Source organism: Sturnira hondurensis, unplaced genomic scaffold, assembly GCF_014824575.4.
Source record: "Sturnira hondurensis isolate 20B ecotype Veracruz unplaced genomic scaffold, ASM1482457v3 Scaffold0001203, whole genome shotgun sequence".
NCBI classification, from domain to species: Eukaryota; Metazoa; Chordata; class Mammalia; order Chiroptera; family Phyllostomidae; genus Sturnira; species Sturnira hondurensis.
The window spans coordinates 37,383-58,701 of record NW_028073834.1 but is presented as its reverse complement, the minus strand read 5'-3'; the positions used below and the strand labels follow the sequence as shown (position 1 = coordinate 58,701).

The window sequence follows — 21,319 nt, the reverse complement described above, 5'->3', positions numbered from 1 at the left end:
GAAACATGTTTAGTCAATCAGACTCTTCAATTCATTGTCAATTGGGATTTTGAAGAAAAGTTATGAAAATAATATATTTATTATTTTTCTAATTACAAAAATAATATACATTGATAATTTTGAAAATACAGATAGAAAAGAATAAGAAAATAAAATTACCTGTAATTCAATCACCTAAATATAGCCACTGTTAACATTCTCCATATACCTTTCCAGTCTTTTTTTGTTGTTTTAAGTGTATTATAAACACTTTATTTTTTAACATACTGTGGAGTAAGTGGAGGCAGTCTGGCTTCCTCACCAAGGTATCTGGGTAACTAAGGGAAGCAGTGTTCTCATAGCCTTGAAGGCACCTGATAAGCAGTGTTCTTGCAGCCTTGAGACTGGGTCCAATAAACTGTTCCCATAACATGAAGTGGGCTTGCATGCACAGAATTATATTGTTATACAATTTTCTGGCATTTTTCCAGCTTTGTTTGCCTCTAGTACTTATGCAGGTAGGTACTCCCTGCTGGGGGCGAGGATGGGTGTCACACTGGGGAGCAAGAGCCACAATGTTTGCTACACAGAGACATGCAGGGGGATACACAGCTTTCAGCATGCACAGCCTGCCCACCCATGAATAAAGGCATGCAAGACATCCCAATGGCTCCATGAATATTTTCTGTGTGATACCATGAATCTGCCAGGTCTTGAATGGTCACAACACACACACACAAAGTGGGACCATATCATACATATTGTTTTGTATATGCCAGGGTCTTCATACTTAGCAAATACATTGCAAACATCTTTCTGTGCCATTAAATCTTGATCTACAATAATTTTTAATGGCTATGTACTGTGTCACAGTATGGTAAGTTACTCATAGCTTCCCTGTATTTTTTTTTTTGGGGGGGGGGTAATTCTCATTGAGCTTCTTTATAACCATTGTTTTGAACTCAATATCTGATAGTTGACTTGCCTCTACTTCATTTAGCACTCTTTCTGAGGATTCCTCCTTTCTTATTGATTGGGGGTGGTTTCTTTGTCTTCCCATTATTTGTGAAACTTCTTGTTTGCTTCTGCTCCTTAAATTTATCTGTTTTGACTCTCTGGCTTTGTGGTGTGATCTTCTATGATAGTAGATCTGTGAGACTGAGTGGTGTAGTCTCCTTGAGCTTCTGAACTTGATGGTCTCAGGATGCCTTTTATGTCATTTATGTTAGATCTCTGGATGTAATTGGATTTTACTTGATGTTGGGTGGTTCTTTTGTGGGTCCTTCCCTCCAGCTGGTTGACTGAGGGTCACGCTATTCACCACATCTTGTGTGCTGTTGTGCAGCTGCTGCCACAACTAAACCACAAATCCCAGGGAAAAAAACCCATGCCCGCAAAAATACCCCACCAGAATCCCACTATCAACAACAAATAAACCGGTACTAATAAGGGTATAAAGACATTAAGACTATTATAAGAAAGGAGAGCGAATATGAGATGACCTACTTAACAAATGATTTTGAGAGGGTAGCAGGAGGAGTACTAAGAGTTGGGAGTTGTAGCAATGTGAAGAGAGAAAGTAAAATTAACATCAAGAATAAAAAAGGGAATTAAGAAGGCAGAATATGCATAAATCTGATGGACAAGAAGTGAATGTTAATAAACTAGGCAGGTCTCTGGCTGGTGTGGCTCAGTGGATTGAGTGCCAGCCTGCAAACCAAGGGGTCACCGATTGGATTCCCAGCCTAGGGCACATGACTGGGTTGCAGGCCAGGTCCCCAATAGGGGGTGCATGAGAGGCAACTATACATTGATGTTTCTTTCCCTCTCTTTCTCCCTCCCTTCCCCCCTCTCTAAAAATGAATAAATAAAATCTTTTTTAAAAGCTCTACAGGAAAGAAAATATCATAAATAATGGAGAAGGCCACATCAGATTTCATCTCAGAAGCCTCTAGTATTTACCACTGTTTTTTCTTTCTGGATCCACCTATGCTGATGTCAGATGTTAACCTCAGCTGACCTTAAGCGGTCTGTTCGAGACTTCCAAGGATCTTCTGTTTGTGGCTGTCTCCTTCAGTTGTTAATCTAGTCACTGCACTCAGCAGTCAGGCTTAAGCACCATAGGGTGGAGCAGAATTCCTCCTAGGGTCGAGGTTATTGTTTTCCCTCAAGCTGCTGCCATAAGGGGGATGACTCAGAACCGGAATCTCAGCATCTACTCTCTCAGTTTTCTCCTCAAAGTTCCATCCTTAGTCTCTCCTCAGGCATCTATAGCCCACTCTGCCTGCCCCCTTTGCTGGAGCCCAGGGTAAGTGAAACCACTCTGGCTGCAAGTGAAAATTTGTGCATTTTACCTTTAAATGACTCTTTGCATTTCCAGCCATCTGTCTCTGGCAGATGGCAACCCTACTACTTTTTGTTGCTGGTTGTTACCTGTGTGCTTTTGGGGCTCTGGTGCTCTAGGCTGGGGTTCACAGATTAGGCTTTAGACCCATTCTTCCTAGGGGCATCCAAATGGTTGGTTAATTATCCCTCTGGTGCTGCCCCCTGTGAGTGCTCAGCCAGCATTCTTGAGTTTCCACCACACTCCCTACCACCAGGTTGTGCTGAAGCTAATTCTTCTGTCTGTCTGAGGTTATATGTGTTTTCTCTTGCTGTTGTTCAGTTGATTGTTCTGGGTGATTTCTCCACAATCTAGTTGTAATTCTCGCTTGGTCCTGGGAGGAGGTTAGTGTAGCTTCCATTCATTATTCCTCTGCCATCTTACCCTCCTTCCTCACAGTATAGATATAACAATTTATTTAACCATCCCCATATTGGTAGACTTTCAAATTATTTACAATTTTTCAATATTGTAAACAGCACTACAGCAAAAATTATTATTTGTATATCTGTATATGTCTCATTGCTTTCTTAAAATTCTTAGGAGTGAAGTTGCTCAGTTGAATAGCATGGAAAGTGAAGTTTTTAATAAATATTACTGATCTGAGAGGCCAATTGTTTAAATGGCAATGCCTATTCTGTGTCCTGTTCTCATACCTTTTTGATTCGTTAACTTATTTAAATCACCTGCATCAATAAAATCCTAAGCACACAACAAAATAGGACTTGGTTTTTACCCAAATAGTCTGGCAGCCTGGCTGGCACACACACGAGCACCTGCACCCCAGCCCACAGAGAGGTCCTGCTGGAACAAGAAAAACTGGTTTGGACAGTTTGAAATGAACAAAGGAAGGTGTTTTTGTTTGTTTGTGTTTGTTTTGTTTTTTTAGAAATCTTACACTTTTTAAAATTTTATTATTGCTTTATCTTTCAATACTTTGTCCCTCTCCTTTCTTTTTTCCTGTTTTAGTCCTTCTTCCTTTCTTCCCAAACTTATCGCTTTTTCCTCCCTTCTCCTGGCTTTTTTTTTCTTTTCTTGTTTGTTGCTTTGTTTTCTTTTACCCACAAGAGACACAAACAACTGGGAACTGGGAAAAGATCAGAGTGGGTATCAAAGAGGGGGCATCTCAACAACAGAGACAGAGAGACAAATTTTACTTTGCTATAGCAGAGAAGTCACAAGTTGCTGCATATATGTGTTATTATTTATTTCATTATTCTCACTTCTTTTATATTTTAATAGTATCTTTGTATTCCTCCTCTTTCTGTATAGGCTTCTTAGTATTGGCTGGTTATATTGTATTATTTGACAGGTTTTCTCTGTTCTTTACTCCACAGTGTATTGCTAACTTTCTATACTTCACGCCACGTGTTTTCCTCTAGCACACTACCCAAAGCTCTATACACCTATTCAGACAGATCACATAGAGTTTGTCATATGATTGTTGCTCTAATATTATTGTAAATAATAGCTGTTCTATACAACTGTAACTACTTCACAACACATCTCCCAGATGGTAGACCACCTTACAGGCTCCTGAATTCGATTGCTGTAGTGATTAACTCTACTTGCTCACACACTACACCTATTTACTATCCTTTACTCTCACCTTACCTCAAAATATGACCACCTGCAACATCACTGCTTTCTAGATACAACTCACAAGACTTCCTTCCCCAACAAGAAACTTATCTTTGGTCCATCCTTTCTTAAAAGTGACAAGTTGGGTTGCAGATTACAGTTAACACTATATATAGCCTAAAGATCTTCTATCCCTTCTCTACTGGCTGTGACTGTAAATATCATAAAATACTCTTCTGCTGTCATAAACTACTTGCCTCCTCCTTCAACTGATCACACACACACACACACACACACACACACACACACACAGGAGTAGGTGGAAGTAGAGAATATCAAGACACCTTCAGGAGACTGCACCACTGAATTTCACAGGTATTCTACCACAGAAGTTCACACCGTAAAACCAGGGAGTGAGAACAGATCAATTTAAGAAGCTGAGGCTAACAAGAAGAGTCTCACAAACAATGGGAAGACAAAGAGAGAATCCCCAAATGGAAAAAAAGGTGGAAGTCTCAGAAAGAATGTTAGATGAAAGAGAGGCAAGTCAACTATCAGATATTGAATTCAAAGCACTGGTTATCAGGAAATTCAAAGAGGTCACAATGTGCTACCAGAAACTACAGGGGAGCTACAATGAACTCACTGCAAAATATATCAACATGAAAAAGGAAATAGAGATGATCAGCAAAGGCAAAGAGGAAATGAAGAATACAATTTCTGAACTGAAGAACACAGTAGAAGGAATTAAAAGCAGGATCGATGAAGCAGAAAATTGGATCAGTGAATTGGAGGAAAAGTAGAAAAAAACTCCCATAAAGAGCAAGAAAAAGAAAAGAGGATCAGAAAGAAAAGAGGGAATAAGAGAAATTCAAGATAATATGAAACATAATAATATCCAAATAATAGGGATACGAGAAGGAGAAGAAGAAAAACAAGGGACAGAAAACCAATTTGAAAAAGTAATGAGGGAAAACTTCCCTAATTTGATGAAAGAAAGTCACACAAATTCAGGAATCACAGAGTCCCAATCAAGAGGAACCCAAAGAGGCCCACTTCAAGACACATCATCATTAAAATGGAAAATTTCCAAGACAAAGAGAGGATCTTAAAGGCAGCATGGGAGAAATAGGAAGTAACATACAAGGGAGCCCCAATAAGGTTAGCTACTGACTTCTCAATGGAAACGCTCCAGCAAGAAGAGAATGGCAAGAAATATTACACTAAATAAGAACCAGAGGCCTAAAACCAAGGCTACTTTACCCAGCAAGGCTCCCAATCAAGATAGAAGGCCAAATAAAGAGCTTCCAAGACAAAAGAAGTCTAAAAAACTATGCCTCCACCAAACCAGCTCTACAAGAATACTAAAAGAACTGCTTTAAGGAAAAGAAGAAAAAGAGAGACAAAGGAACACAGGTACAGAAATGGCAATGAATAAGTACCTATCAATAATAACCTTAAATGTAAATGGATTAAATGCTCCAATCAAAACACATAGAATGGCTGAATGGATAAGAGAGCATGACCCACACATATGCTGACTACAAGAGACCCACCTCAGGACAAAAGACCATCACAGACTAAAAGTGAAGGGCTGGAATCAAATTTGCCAAGCAAACGGACAAGGAAAATAGCCAGGGTAGCAATAATCATATCAGCAAAATAGACTTCAAAAAAGGGCAATAAAGAGAGACCCAGAATGTCACTTCCTAGTACTCAAGGGAGAAATCCAAGAAGACATTAACATCATAAATATATACGCACCCAACATAGGAGCACCCAAAGATATAAAGAAAATCTTAGAGGATTTCAAGAAAGATATTGACAGCAACACAATTATAGTAGGGGATTTTAACACCCCATTGTCAAAAATGGACAGATCTTCCAAACAAAATATCAACAAAGATATTGCAGCATTGAACAGTGCCCTAGATGAAATGGACTTAACTGATATATATAGAGCACTTCATGCCAAAGAAGCTAAATACACATTCTTTTCAAATGCACATGGAACATTTTCAAACATAGATCACATGATAGGACACAACATGAGCCTCAACAAATTCAAGAAAATTGAAATCATATCAAGCATTTTCTCCAATAACAAGGGATTGAAACTGGAATCCAACCCCAAAGAAAAAAACCTAAAACACCCAAAATCATGGACACTGAATGGTATGGTATTAAACAATGAATGGGTCAAGAATGAAATTAAGGAAGAAATCAAAAATTTTCTGGAAACAAATGAAAAGGAACTTACAACAACCCCAAACTTATAGGATACAGCGAAGACAGCCCTGAGAGGAAATTTCATAGTAAAACAGGCTTACCTAAAGAAGATAGAAACGTTTCAAACAAACAACCTCACCTTACACCTGCAAGAACTCAAAGAACAGCAACAAAGACAGCCCAGAGCAAGTAGAAGGAAGGAAATAAGCAGAATCAGAGCAGAATTAAATGACATAGAGACTAAAAGCACAATTCTAAGGATCAATGAATCAAGGAGTTGATTTTTGGAAAAGATAAACAAAATAGACAAACCTTTAAGTAGGCTCATCAAGAAAAGAAGATAGAGGACAAAAATAAACACAATCAGAAATGAAAGAGGAGAGATTACAACTGATGCCACAGAAATGCAAAGTATTGTAAGAAAGTACTATGAAGAACTGTATGCCAAGAAATTTGAAAACCTAGGTGAAATGGACAAAATTCTAGAAAAACATAATCTTCCAAAACGCAATGAAGAAGAAGCGGAAAGTCTGAGCAGACCAATAACTCCAGATAAAATTGAAGCAGTAGTAAAAAAACTCCCGCCACACAAAAGCCCTGGACCATATGGTTTCAGAGGAGAATTCCACAAAGCATTTAATGAAGAGCTAACCCCTATTTTCACAGACTATTCCAAAAACTCCAAAATGATGGAAAACTCCCGAACTCTTTTTATGAAGCCAGCATCATCCTAATTCAAAAACCAGATAGAGACACAATAAAGAAAGAAAACTTCAGGCCAATATCACTGATGAATATAGACGCTAAAATCCTCAATAAAATATTGGCAAATCGCATCCAACAATATGTCCAAAAGATCATACACCATGACCAAGTGGGATTCATCCCAGGGATGAAAGGATGGTTCAATATTCATAAATCAGTAAATGTAATACACCACATAAACAAAAGCAAAGAAAAACTACATGATCATATCAATAGATGCAGAAAAAGCTTTTGATAAGGTACAACACCCATTTATGATAAAGGCACTCAGCAAAGTGGGAAGAGAGGGAGCATTCCTCAATATAATAAAGGCCATATATGAAAGACCTACAGCCAACATCATACTCAACGGGCAAAAACTAAAAGCTTTTCCACTAAGATCAGGAACAGGACAAGGTTGTCCACTTTCACCACTTCTATTTAATATAGTATTGGTAGTTTTAATCTCAGCGATTAGGCAAGAAAAGGAAATAAAAGGCATTCAAATTGGAAAGGTGGAAACAAAAGTGTCATTGTTTGCAGATGACATGATAGTGTACATGGAAAATCCTATAGACTCTACCAAAAACTGCTCAAACTAATAAATGAATTTGACAAAACAGTGGGTTACAAAGTCAATATCCAAAAATCAAAGGCATTTTTGCATACTAACAATGAAACAGCAGAAGCAGAAATCAAGAAAACAATCCCATCTGATATAGCAAAAACAAATGAAATATCTGGGAATAAACCTAACTAAGGACGTAAAAGACCTATATGCAGAAAACTACACTACACTGAAGAAAGAAATCAAGGAAGACACAAACAAATGGAGACATATACCGTGTTCAGGGATTGGAAGAATTAACATCATCAAAATGTCCATACTACCCAAAGCAATTTACAGATTCAATGCAATACCTATTAAAGTACCAGTGGCATATTTCACAGACATAGAACAAACACTTCAAAAATTTATATGGAACCATAAAATACCCCAAATAGCAGCTGGAATTTTGAGAAAGAAGAACAAAGTAGGAGGGATCTCAATACCTGATGTCAAACTGTATTACAAGACCACTGTAATCAAAACAGCATGGTATTGGCATAAAAACAGGCACATAGACCAATGGAACATAACAGGGAGCCCAGAAATAAACCCAACTCTCTACAGTCAATTAATATTCGACAAAGGGGGCAGTAACATAAAATGGGGTAAAGATAGCCTCTTCAACAAATGGTGTTGGGAGAACTGGATAGCTATGTGCAAAAAGATGAAACTCGAGCACCAACTTACACCATATGCAAAAATAAATTCAAGGTAGATAAAAGACTTAAATATAAGCCATGACACCATTAAAGTCCTAGAGGAGAACATTGGCAGGAAAATATCAGGTATTTCACGCAGCAACATTTTTACTGATATGTCCCCTAGAACAAGGTATATAAAGAAAAGAATAAACAAGTGGATCTCATCAAAATAAAAAGTTTTTTTCCTAGGTAAAGAAAACAGTATTAAAATAGAAAGAGAACCAACTGTGTGGGAAAACATATTTGCCAATGATACCTCAGACAACGGTTTAATCTCCAAAATATACAAAGAACTCACACGACTTCAAAGAAGACAACTAACCCAATTAAAAAATGGGAAAAGAACTTGAACAGACACTTCTCCAAGGAGGACATACAGAGGATCCAGACACCCATGAAAAGATGCTCAATATCGCTAGCTATCAGAGAGATACAAATTAATACCAAAATGAGATACCACTTTACACAGGTCAGAGTGGCTATCATAAACAAAGCAACAAACAACAAATGTTGGAGAGGTTGTGGGGAAAAGGGGCCCTTAGCTCACTGTTGGTGGGATTGCAGACTGGTACAACCATTATGGAAAACAGTATGGAATTTTCTCAGAAAACTAAAATTGGATCTGCCTTTTGACCCAGCAATTCCACTGCTAGGATTATATCCTAAGAACCCTAAAACAGCAATACCAAGGAACCTATGCACCCCGATGTTCATAGTAGCACAATTTACAATACCCAAGAGTTGGAAGCAACCTCATCAGTAAATGAATGGATCAAAAAATTATGACACATATACACAGTGGAATTCTGTGCAGCCAAAAGAAAGAAGGAGCTCCTTCCCTTTGCAACATCATGGATGGAACTGGAAAGCATTATGCTGAGTGAAATAAGCCAGTTGTTGAAAGACAAATACCATATGATCTCATCTTTAACAGGAAGGTAGTAACAAAATAAACAAGCAAGAAAAATAAAAACAAAGACACTGAAATAGAAAAGAGGCTGACAGTTACCAGTGGGGAGAGGAGAGGGAATTTGAGGAACTAGTATAATTTCAGGAGGGGGCGAAGGGGAAGGATTTACAGGAACTAGTATGAAGGACACAGGGACAACAACTAAGGGGGGTGGAAATGGGATGGAGGTAGGGAGCATGGTGGAGTAGGCTGGGATAGGAGCAATAGACAGAAAACTGTACTTGAAAATAAATAAATAAATAAATAAATAAATAAATAAATAAATAAATAAAGTGTAGATGATCTGAATAGATACTTCTCCTAAGAGGACATACAGATAGCCAATATACATATGAAAGATGCTCAACTAATGATCAGAAAAATGCAAATTAAAACCACAATAAGATATCACCTCACACTTGTCAGGGTTGCTACCATCAGCAAACAATAAGTGTTAGGAGGATATGGATAAAGGCGAACCCTTTTGTACTTTCTACTATTTATAAAATGAAGACTTAATTTTGGCATTTAGGGCTCCATAGAGTCAAAGGTATGGCTGACAAAAATAAATCCCCAGTGTAATTTTTAGTAATCCATTTCTTCCAAAGAGGAGAGAATGAAGTTTATTATTAGTAGAACTGTTATCATTAGAGTGATATGGCATATTGATTACATTTCTGGTGTTCACAGAACATTGCAAATGACTATCTGGGGATCTCAGTCAACCAAAGGCAGGGGTTACAACCAACACACCTTTTGCCTTTTTACCTGGACACACCTTGCAGCACTTTCCATCTATTTTTTGAGGATACTTGCAGGGATATCGGTTGGGACAGTGGATTTTCTTACATTCTTGTTTGGTGACATTACAAGTACACAGTACACACTCCACAATACCAAAAGCCCTGAGGTTAGGGTGCCAGGATTCGCCATGAGAATAGGTCTTTCCATTGGAAACACACACTGAAAGAGAACACAATACCGAAAAATAAAGCCTAGGGAGCAAAAATGGGCCCCTGTGCTCAGAACCCAAACCATGAACTCTTTAAGACATCAAACATCCTTTGTTCTTTATATGGCCATAGAGATACATTTACAGGGCAGCCTCTTCTTTTGGGGGGGCAGAATGAGGAAGTGGGGATTTTATTTTTTAAGTTATATTTTATTGATTATGCTATTACAGTTCTGAGTTTTCTACTTTTGCCACCCTCCACCTAGCACCTCCCACTCCCTCAGGCAATCCCTTTACCATTGTTCATGTCCATGGGTCAAGCCTCTTCTAACTAAAAATACAGCATGTGCCTTTTCTACCATTGGCAAGTATTCAGGTTCTTCAGCAGTAGCCTCTGGATTCTCACAAGTGCCAGGCAGTCAATAAATAAATATTTTTTAAAGTGCAGGAATGAGTGAAAGCAAAGTTGTATCTGTCCTGGGTATCTGATAAGGAAGTTCCAGTAGAATGTAGTTTTGATAGCTACAGTTCATAGAGAAAATGGACCAAGTGGGCGTTCTTCTTGGCATGTAAATTTCCCAGAGAGATTTACCACCCAGGGAGACTAGATGCAAAAACTACTGTTCTTCCCAAAGGACCATTTTCCCCCCAGATCCTGAAGCAAATTCATTCAGAATATCAAATGCTTTGAAAGTATCATCCAACAACAGATGGGTATGGAGCCTAATGGTGCTTGCCTGGGAAGAAAGGTTCTAAGACAAGATTAAGAGAGAAAGAACCTACACCTCCCAGGTGAGTGGTTAAAGGTAGCCTCCCCCCCCCTATAATCTTCAGGCAGCATCCTGTATCCCCTACCTTATAGTGGCTACAGAGATTTGACTGAAGTCAGTCACTGCCTGTCCTAGAGATATCCTTTGGTGGTTTCACATTTGTTTAGTGGAAAGTGAAGTGAATGACTCCATGTTTTCTAAGGAGCCTTGCAAGAGCACTCATCTGGACTGCAAGCTGAGGGGCCTATGAAGGGATGGGGTCACAGGAACATCCTTTAATGCAATCCAACCAAAACATATCCAGCTCCTACAGTAAGGCATGGATCTAGGATCCAGGGTGAGAATTGCATAGGGCTGTGAATGAGGAGGTCTGAGAATGAATTGTCTCCCATTTCGAAAGTGCTAAGACATTTTGGAGATTTCAAGCCATGACTGGGGCTGGGTGTGTTTCTTATTCTTACCAGTACCTCATCATACCCAGGGAGACCTGTTGGCATCCCAATCAACAACATCTCCAGGGTGGGTTGTATCACTTAAGGTGGGGTTAGGGTGGGAGAAATAGCCCCGTTTGGGGCGTTTTTAGGAATTAACTTATTTGGCTGCAAGACAGTGGCCTCAGAAGGATGAATCATTGGGCTATTTCTTTCTCATCAAGTCCACTGGGTCACATTAAGAAATACGAATGTGTTGGCTGCCTTTTCCTATCCTTTGCAAGAGGAAGGAGTACTAGGTACTCTGCTAGAGCACTAGGCATTCTAATAGGTCAATCTGTGTAAAGATTTCCAAGTACCTAAGAATCTAAATCAGAGAAGCTCCCCAAGCTTACAGTAAGATAGAATAGGGACTTGATGTCTAAACTGTGAGGCTCAGGGATGTGGATGAAATCACATGAGAAGACAAGAAAGATGTGTTGTTCTCTCTCCTGCCATGACCTCTTCTCTCTCTCCCACAGACAGTGACACTTCCTTCTGGACAGTGTAATCAAGTGGGTGCATTGTCTGCTTCAAGAAAATTTAGACTAAATTCAAGTTCAAAATGGTAGAGTCCTGTTGCTTCTCCTCTTTGACTCTTCCAAAGGACCCAGTACATTGCATCCAAGAGGAGAATATAGTCAGCAGGAGAGCTAAAAAAGAAAAAGAGGTGCTGGCAGCTATACAACTCCCAATGTTATATAGCTAGGATCTCTCTCCCCTAAACATTTGAACTAAAGAAACAATCTAGACTGGATGACAGCCTACACTCTGAAGTTCAATAGGGTGAGGTTAATACTTTTAAGGGAAATGCAGCCTTCTTCCCACCAACAAATTCTCAAGATAATTTTGGATGCATTGGGAATTGGGTGCGGGGACAAGTGATTATCCAGTGAACTACAGTAGAAAGTTTAGGAAAGAACTGCTTTGACCAAATCAATTGGGGGCAATGAATAAATGTGAACCAGCTGGGGCTTTTGTACAACATGGAGAAAATCAAGGGATGAGCCTCTGCCCTGAAAATGAAGAGGCCTGTAGGAATTATGGGATTTAGAGTTTTCAAAGTCCATTTCCCCACACATTTTTCAAGGCTTTGGAATACTTTCAGAGCAAATGGAATCTATTAGAGGCAATTTAGTATTGAACATCAAACTGCATCTTTACCCTACTCCTCCTCATCATCATTCCATAAATTCATATCAGAATGCCTTGCAATTTAAAATTGTTAAATTTCAAATCAAACCCTGATCGATAGTAAATATTTCCAATTCCTCTTATATATCACCATTTTTAATTGACAATTTTATTTTGAAGGTTCTTTTTAAGCCTATTAGTTTCAAAGCAATTTAATTTTTTATCTGTAATCTGAAATTTATATCCAATTATTAACAAATGTGATCAACTAGCTTTGGCTTGACTAACTTTGTTGAAATTTATAGTAGTTCTTTGTAACATTGTTTTTCAACCCCTGTTATTCAATCATTTAATTTAATAATTACTTTTAGCCCATTTATAGAACTGCCTTTGATTTGTTTTCCCTTTAAAGGAAACAAACCATGTTTATGGCTTCATAAATAGGAACTAGCTGAGTTCTTTCTCCGAAGAGATGGTTGACACAATAACTAAAAACGTAAATTGTTTTATTGAATTTCTCCTCTCCCCACCCCCACTACTGGGGATGTGCAGGCAGGAGAACTCTACACAGGGAGGAATGGGCCTTGGTTGTGTGTGGGTGCCTGCTCTAGCCAGCTGGCTGGCTAAAAGGGCTGCATGTCATTGTGAACCTGATCAGTCCTCTGGTCCTGAGCCAGGAAGTTTCTGGATTTTTCTCACTGGATTACTCATTACTAAAGACAATATCCTCATATGAAGTAGAATTTCTGAGCCTGAGGCCTGGGAAATGTATCTTTTACAAGACTCCCAGGAGACTCTGTGGTGCACTGAGGTGAGAAACTTTTTATTTCTAAGGTATGGATAAGAGCTCCAAAAGCATTTGACACTGAGTAGCATTGAATATTGGGTCTCCTACTGGAAAATGAACAGCCTCTCATTCTGGTAAAGATCCAGTGAACTTTCCCAAACAAAATTCAACCCCCAGGGGCCACTGAGAAAATGCTGGAGGCTGCATCAGGTGCATTTCTTACCTTTTGCTCTAAATAAGGACAAATACATCTGAAATATTAGATAGGCTCTTTGGATTGTATTTAGGGAAATCCTAAGTATTCTATGGAATCACTTGTACATACTTAATTTGTAGACTTGATAGTCAATGACCCACATGTGAATGTATTATATGCACGAGAGAAAGGGTCCTTTCCTAGCTTGAACCCTCCAAACATCACGGCTACTGAAGCCCTGATGTGGATGTGGTACAAAAGGAACATTATTCTCACCTTGTCCATGTTTATGCTTGTTATTGATGACAATCTGTACAATGGTGCCTGAGGCTTTCTGGGAATCCATAAGAGCTCCCCGGTGACTTCTGGCCCCAGGAAAGCGCGGAAGACCTGCAGTCTGTTGGCTTGGCAGAGGATCATAGTGCGAGCGGTGGTAAGAATGTCTCTAAAATGACAAAGACAAATTCAGTTGCCTAAGTCCACCAGTGAAAATACAGAAATGGCCTTGAATACATTAGAAGACATTTAATTTTTTAGTGATGACATCTGATCTAAACTGCACGTCCACTCACATCAGTAGAGAAATAGGGATGTAAAGTAGCACTGGCAACATACTAAGATGTTTCTCTCTTCTTATAGAAGAGTGGACTAGATTCACTTACAAACTTCTGAGGGAGCAAACAGCCAGAAAGGGTAAAGTGCCCTGCCTGCTCCTAAGACTCTCACATTTGAGTTTAAGACTTAAGGTAGCAGTCTGCAACACAAGGCAGGATATGACAGAAGCCACAAGATAAATATAAAATACTGTGCAGGTTAGGACAAGAAAGAAATCTTCTTTTGGGGGATGCTTTGTGAGCTGTGTCATGCAGGGTGAATAGATGTTTTGGGGGTATAGTGGATCAGAAGTATTCCAGGCAGAGGTTTCCAAGTTGAGAAGGTGCAGCACAGAAAACAGAGTCCATAAAAGGTAATAGATGAAGAATAACATTCCGAAAGTTGGTTGGCACCAGATCAGGAAGGACTTTAAATGACAGGCTAAGGGGTGAGGACTTGGTACACAACAGAGCTGAGAATGTGGAAGCCTTTGAGGGATGTTTCTAAAGCAGAGTGATAATCAAAACTGTGATTCCAAGCATTGAACCTTGAGGATGCATTGGGTGAACTGGATAGGAGGAAGGGAAGGAGTCAAGTAGAGTCCAGATAAGTATACTGAGGTTCAACATAGGTAATGGCATGAGATCATACATCAGTGCACAGAGACTGTAGACATTTCATAGATAAAAGAACTGACAGCACATGCCAGTACTAGAATTCAGCTCTGCAGAGATGAGGACTTTCTTCTGTTCACTGATATATCTCCTGTGCCTAAAATGGTGTCTAGCATCTAGAAGGTGCTTAGAAAAAACTTTTTGAATGAATGAAATCTGTGGTCCCTAATAAAAGCTTAGAGTCTTATATCACAAATAATCCACTTGTTGTTGTTTCAGCAAGGGATAAAGGCACATGATGAGCCCACTATTCTGCTACTGACCTCTGTCCCTGGAGCTGAAGTAGAGTGAGGACAGAGGACAGAATGAATGAAGAACAGAACTTAAGGTTTAAAGTCAAGTAACATTGTGTTTTAGAGACAATTATTAGGGGTAAAGGAGGGGAGACCGATGTAAAAATTGTTTGCAGGCAACTGAAAAGGAAGATCCTTATATTTAGTGATAGAAATGGCAGGGAACATTGAGAAGATAGTTATGGGGTCTGGTAATCCCAACATAGAATATTTAGTACACTTATGTTCCACAGACATGCATATTGCAAATTTAACTTTGGGAATTATTATTACTCTCTTGGGGTGGGCTCTGGTGTGAGAAGAGGGGGAGATGACAGGAGCTGGAGTAAGAGAAAGGGAACATTATTCCTTTATGTAAGAAGATCCCTCCCTGGTACATTGCTATAAAAATGCACAAAAATAAGAATTTGCATCCATTTATTGTCATGCACACAGAAAAGATTCTCAGTGAAAATATTTTTCATACCCAGAATAGCTCATATGTTTTTTTCTACAATAATCACTCACATTTCACAAAGACCATTACAGATTGTTCTGTACTTTGGGGAGTTTGGCATCATTTTGCTCAAGGAACACAGAAAAGTCCATTTGGAATTTGTGTGTCCCACTGATGCTAAAAGGAAGGAGTTTGACAGGACTAGAATTTGAGAGGAAAGGTCACTGACCCAGGATAACCTACAAACAGAGAAAGTTCTCTGGTCCATGAGGGTGACTGCAAGATGAAAAGTTGTTCTTTGGTGCCAGGAACTCAGACCCTGGACATATGATAAGGGTAGAAAAATGATTCAAGACAAAAGTCAAAACACTCAGGGATTTTGTTCACAGACCAGGCAGCCCCCAGAACCTCATCTTATGTTAAGTCTTTTGTTTTACAGACAGAGAAACTAAGGAAAGGAGTTTTATTCAGGGTGACAATGAAGGTTGAGATTTTGTAACTGGCAGAAATGAGTGGAAGTAAGTAGCTGGTAGTGAGAGGAAACAGAGAGGAAGAAATAAAGGAGGGGGAAGAGAAATAAAGGAGGAGGAGGAGAGGATGGAAGGGATGATGTCGGGTCAAGCTAGGTGGTCCACAAATATTTGACTAAAAGCTGCTGTGAAGAAAAGTTTTTTTTCAATATGTAAGTCTGCTGCAGTGTTCACAAACACATGTCAATGGTTTCCAGTTTGGCTGCACACAGAATCACCTGGGGAACTGTAAAAATACTGTTGCCTGATTCCCATTTCCAGGGAGTTGATGGAATTGGTTGGGGGTAAGATCTGGGCATCAGGACTTTTATATACCCCCAGGGGACTCTACATTAAAGCCAAGGCTGAGAATCTCTGACATAGAGGATCTTCTATTTTAGGGTGGTATTGGGAGTGGTAATGTGTGATTTTGATTAAAAGTATTACTTTTAATCAAAAGTAATTTGATTAAGGAGACTTCTGGCCAAGATGGAAGCATAGGTAGATACACATTGCTTGCTCACACAACCAAAACAGGACAGGAACAAATTTAAAAACAAAGTGCAACCAGAACTGCCATAAAATTGAACTGTATGGAAGTCCAACAACCAAGGAGTTAAAGAAGAAACATTTATCCAGGCCAGTAGGAAGGGTGGAGATGTGCACCCAGGGTGGAGAGAACTTGCAGCAAGGCAGTGGCTGGAGGGCCCTGTGGTCTCATATTTACATGCAGATAAACTGGGAGGAACAACTGGTGGGTGAAACAGATGGCACAACCCATGGTTCCAGTGTGGGAAAATAAAGCCTCAAAAACTCTGACTATAAAAACCTGTGGGGGTTGAGGCAGCAGGAGAAACTCCCAGCCTCACAGGAGAGTTCATTGGAGAGACCGCAGGGTCCTGGAATGTACACAAACCCACCTACCCAGGAATAAGCACCTGAAGGGCCCAATTTGCTTGTGGGTAGAGGAGGAACTGACTGAAAGCTGGGCAAGAGTGCTGAGCAAGTGGCATCGGTCCCTCTTGGACCCTCCCCAACATACAACACCACAACGCAGCTACATAAGTTGCCCTGCCCTGATGAGTACCTAAGGCTCCATTCCCTTACTATGTAACAGGCATGGACACAAGAAAAATATGGCCCAAATGAAAGAAAAGATCAAAGCTCCAGAAAAAATATAGCTAAGTGATGAAGAGATAGCCAAACTATCAGATGCACAGTTCAAAATACTGGTAATCAGGATGCTCACAGAAATGGTGGAGTATGGTTGCAAAATAGAGTAAATAGTGAAGGCTATGAAAAGTGAAATACAGAAAAATGTATAGCGACCCAGCAATGAAGAGAATGAAACTGGGATTCAGATCAATGATTTGGAGCAGAAGGAAGAAATAAACAACATCCAACCAGAACAGAATGAAGAAACAAGAATTCAAAAGAGTGAGGAGAGGCTTAGGAACCTCTGGGACAACTTTAAATGTTCCAATATCTGAATCATAGGGGTGCCAGAGGAGAAGAGGAAAACCAAGAAATTGAAAACTTATTTGGAAACATAATGAAGGAGAACTTCCCCAATCTGGCAAAGGAAATAGACTTCCAGGAATTCCAGGAAGCTCAGAGAGTCAGAAAAAAGTTGGACCCAAGGAGGAACACACCAAGGCATGTCATAATTACACTAGATAAGATTAAAGATAAGGATAGAACCTTAAAAGCAGCAAGAGAAAAGGAGACAGTTATCTACAGAGGAATTCCCATAAGACTATCAGCTAATTTCTCAAAAGAAACCTTGCAGGCAAGACCTACATCCAAAATTACTCTACCCAGCAAAGCTATCATTTAGAATGGGAGGGCTGATAAAGTGCTTCCCAAATAAGGTCCAGTTAAAGGAGTTCCTCATCACCAAGCCTTTATTCAAGCCTATCTGAAATGTTAAAGGCGCTTATCTAAGAAAAAGAAGATTAAAACTATGAACAGTAAAATAACAACAAACTATCAACAACTGAACCTAAAAAACAAAAACAAAAATAAAGACTAAGCAAACAAGTAGAAGAGGAACAGAATCACAGAAATGGAGATCACATGGAGGGTGGGCAAAGGGAGGGGGAGAATGGGGGAGAATGTACAGGGACTAAGAAGCATAAATGGTAGGCAGAAAATATTTAGGAAAAGGTTAAGAATAGTTTGGGAAATGGAGAAGCCAAATAACTTACATGTATGACCCATAGATATGAACTAAGGTGGGGGAATGCTGATGGGTGGGGGCATACAAGGTGGAGGGGAATAAAGGGTAGAAAAAATGGGATGACCATAATAGCATAATCAATAAAATATATCTGGAAAAAATAAAAGTAATGGCTCTTTTAGAGTCATTGCTGTAAACAAATGAAAGAGATTTACCAGGATCTATTCTGAAAGAGGAAAAAGGCATCAGTGCCTCGAAGTTTGTAAGTGAAATAGGAGCTTATCTTAAAAACCAACTATGAGTAGGCTGCTTGAGAGAGCAGGTCAAAACAGATAGAAATAACTTCATTCATATGTGGAATGTAAAACAAAGCAGTAACAAACAAAACAAAGAAAATCTCATACAGACAACAGAATCGTGGTTACCAGAGGGAGACTGGGTTGGGAGGAGGGCAAAATGAGTAAAGGGGGTCAAATATATGGTAATGGATGGAAACTAGACTTTTGGCTGAGCATGCACCAAAAGTGAATACAGGTATCAAATTATAATGTTGTACAACTGAAATTTATATAATGTTATTTAGCAATTTTACCTCAATAAATAAATAAATAAATAAATAAACTAGTTAGGGCCCTGGCTGGTGTGGCTCAGTGGATTGAGTGCAGGCCCGTGAACCACTTGACTGAGGTTCGATTCCCAGTCAGGGAACATGCCTGGGTTGCAGGCCAGTTCCCATGCACAAGAGGCAACCACACATTGATATTTCTCTCCCTCTCTCCTTCCCTTCACCTCAAAAGATAAATAAAATCTTTTTAAAAAAACTAGTTATGTAGAAATGGCCATATGACTATGCTTTTTAAAAATCATTTTTAATTAAAAAAATTTGTCCATTACAGTTTACTTCCAATATTATTTTGCATTAGTTTCAGGTTAGCTATGCTTTGTTTTGTCCTCTTCCATATTTGATTTACTAACTTAAAGGACTGATATATATTTCAAACTTTTGAGGTAGAAAATTCCCACCAATGTAGCAGTTCCCTAGAAATTTCTTCCATATTGTTATAAGGTCTAAGATACAGGGTTTTATTGGTGGAGATAGAAAAGTTCTTAGAATCCAGAAAGGGAAAATACCCTTATGATTATGACCCTATACTGGAGTTTTACAAGATATTACTATTGTGGTAAACTGGGTAAAGGGCATGCATCTCTTACAACTGCAAGTGAATACAATTAAGGCAAAATAAAATGTTTAATTTTAAAATGATTTTAGAAAGTGTTCTAATCCACACAGCCATGATCACACTTATATCTCCCTCACTAGCAACCAGGAGTATCCCTGTCTGGGAGACACTTAGGCCACTTTCCTTCCCAATACATTGCCAGACAATGCGAATGACACATGGATTTTTTTTTATTCATTTCATATTGTTTCTATCCCAAAGTCTTTCATTTTTCTAAAGGTAAATCTATGAATAATCTATCGGGGACAACTCAGAATTTGGCTGTTGTCCAAAATAAAATTATGCTTGCTCTCATGTTTTGGCTTTGTACTCTGTACCTATCTTCCCCCATTCCTCTTCCCCACACACATTCCCCATAATGGTACTAGGATCAGTTCATGTGAAATTATGACCTAGAAATTGAACAGAAATTGTTTCATGCTTCTACAAAGGAGTCATAACTGAATCTACTTGTTTTTCTTGTATACTTCATACATCTTGGTAAACTGATGGTTTTCAGCCAACTTGGCAAAATAATCAGCTGTGTTTCTGTTGAAGTTTTGAGGGTCCCCTCTAAATAGGGGCAGTCTAATAAATTGGAAATGTGTTGCTAAGGCTGCCTTTTTTTTCTCCCATGCAAAAAGTTGCACTGCAAGGATATTTAGAAAGGGATTCTTCTACTTTCTAATTTTTGAGTGGAGAAGAAAAAACAAGTTTGAAGAGTTTCTCCCTGATTTGGGAGAAATTCATGTGCATTACTATTAATAAAAAGCTTCCCTCTGCCGGAACACACACACATTTCACTCTTTCTTCCACACCATTCATTTAACAGGTATTTACTGGGTGCCTAGTATGTGATAGGTACATACATTTTTCATTACTATAGATGCTATTTATTATTCAAGTTATATCACAAATATTTCTATCTTTTAGAACAAAGTAAATATTTATTTATAATAAGGTGAAACTATGTGGAAATTTTGGTCTACCAGGGCCAAATGTTTGTTTCTAGAGATAGGCCATGAGCTCCTTTGAAAATCAATAACTATTTCAAGGCCCTGCATTCTGTATCTGAACTCTTTTGCTACAGGAAGTACTGTATTAAATCCAAGCCCATCATCAGAAGTTTAGGAAGAACAATGAGGGTGAAATATAAGGGATAGTGTTGGGGGCAGCATAAGACAAAGTCAAGATGAAAGGCTAATTAATGGCCTATCAGCAAGACCACTGAGGTGGCCACAGAACTTGGAGTTCTGAGGTAAGACACCCAGATTAAGGCACACAGCTCAAGGTGACTGAGATCTAAATTTGGTTTAAAATGTCATCTGATTGACAGCCACTAATTTACCCACTGTTAACTTCCTACTGCAACCACAAATTGGGGCTGAGAAAAAGAGAAAATCACAACACAACACAGAAAAGGGAGGCTGTGGATGTTGGCGAGCTGGGGGCATGCAAATCAGAAGGGGCACATGTGATGGCTGGCAAACATGGTCTTAGCAGCACTGTTATGTTTGTATTGGTTATTTTATTGTCTCCTACCAACACCTTCCTCACACCCTCACTATAGGTCTGCTGTATAATTTCCTAGACTCTTGCCTTTTATCCAATGCATGTTGAGAACTAATTCCTCGTATTTTAGAAAATTCTTTAAATGTTATTTATTTAAAAATTAATTTATACTCATAATATAGTTTGATGCCAGATAGGTGAATTGATAGGGGGAAACTGGAGACAATTGTAATTGAGCAACAATAAAAATAAAAAACACAAAGTGAATATGAAAAAAATTAATTTATACTCATTGTAAAATATCAAATAACTCAAAAGATACAAAGTAAAGTTGATCTGTCCTCATGCCCAATTCTCCACCCATTCTGAGATTACCACTCTAACATGTTGGTATGTGACTTTCCAGATTTTTTTATT

At 38.9% G+C, this 21,319-nt stretch overlaps 1 protein-coding gene across 3 annotated transcripts in view; it reads right to left on the bottom strand.

Annotated features, from left to right (window-relative positions):
* CHRDL1 (chordin like 1) overlaps nt 1-21,319 on the bottom strand; it is a 62,633-nt gene that overhangs the window by 9,587 nt on the left and 31,727 nt on the right. For 2 of the 3 annotated variants that reach the window (XM_037063333.1, XM_037063350.1), the window contains exons 4-5: nt 13,762-13,930; nt 9,930-10,139 (exon numbers count right to left, since the gene is read on the bottom strand). In XM_037063333.1, the coding sequence (XP_036919228.1) occupies nt 9,930-10,139; nt 13,762-13,930 (379 nt within the window). The remainder of the gene's footprint in view (nt 1-9,929; nt 10,140-13,761; nt 13,931-21,319) is intronic. The other variant, XM_037063341.1, reaches the window with a different exon arrangement.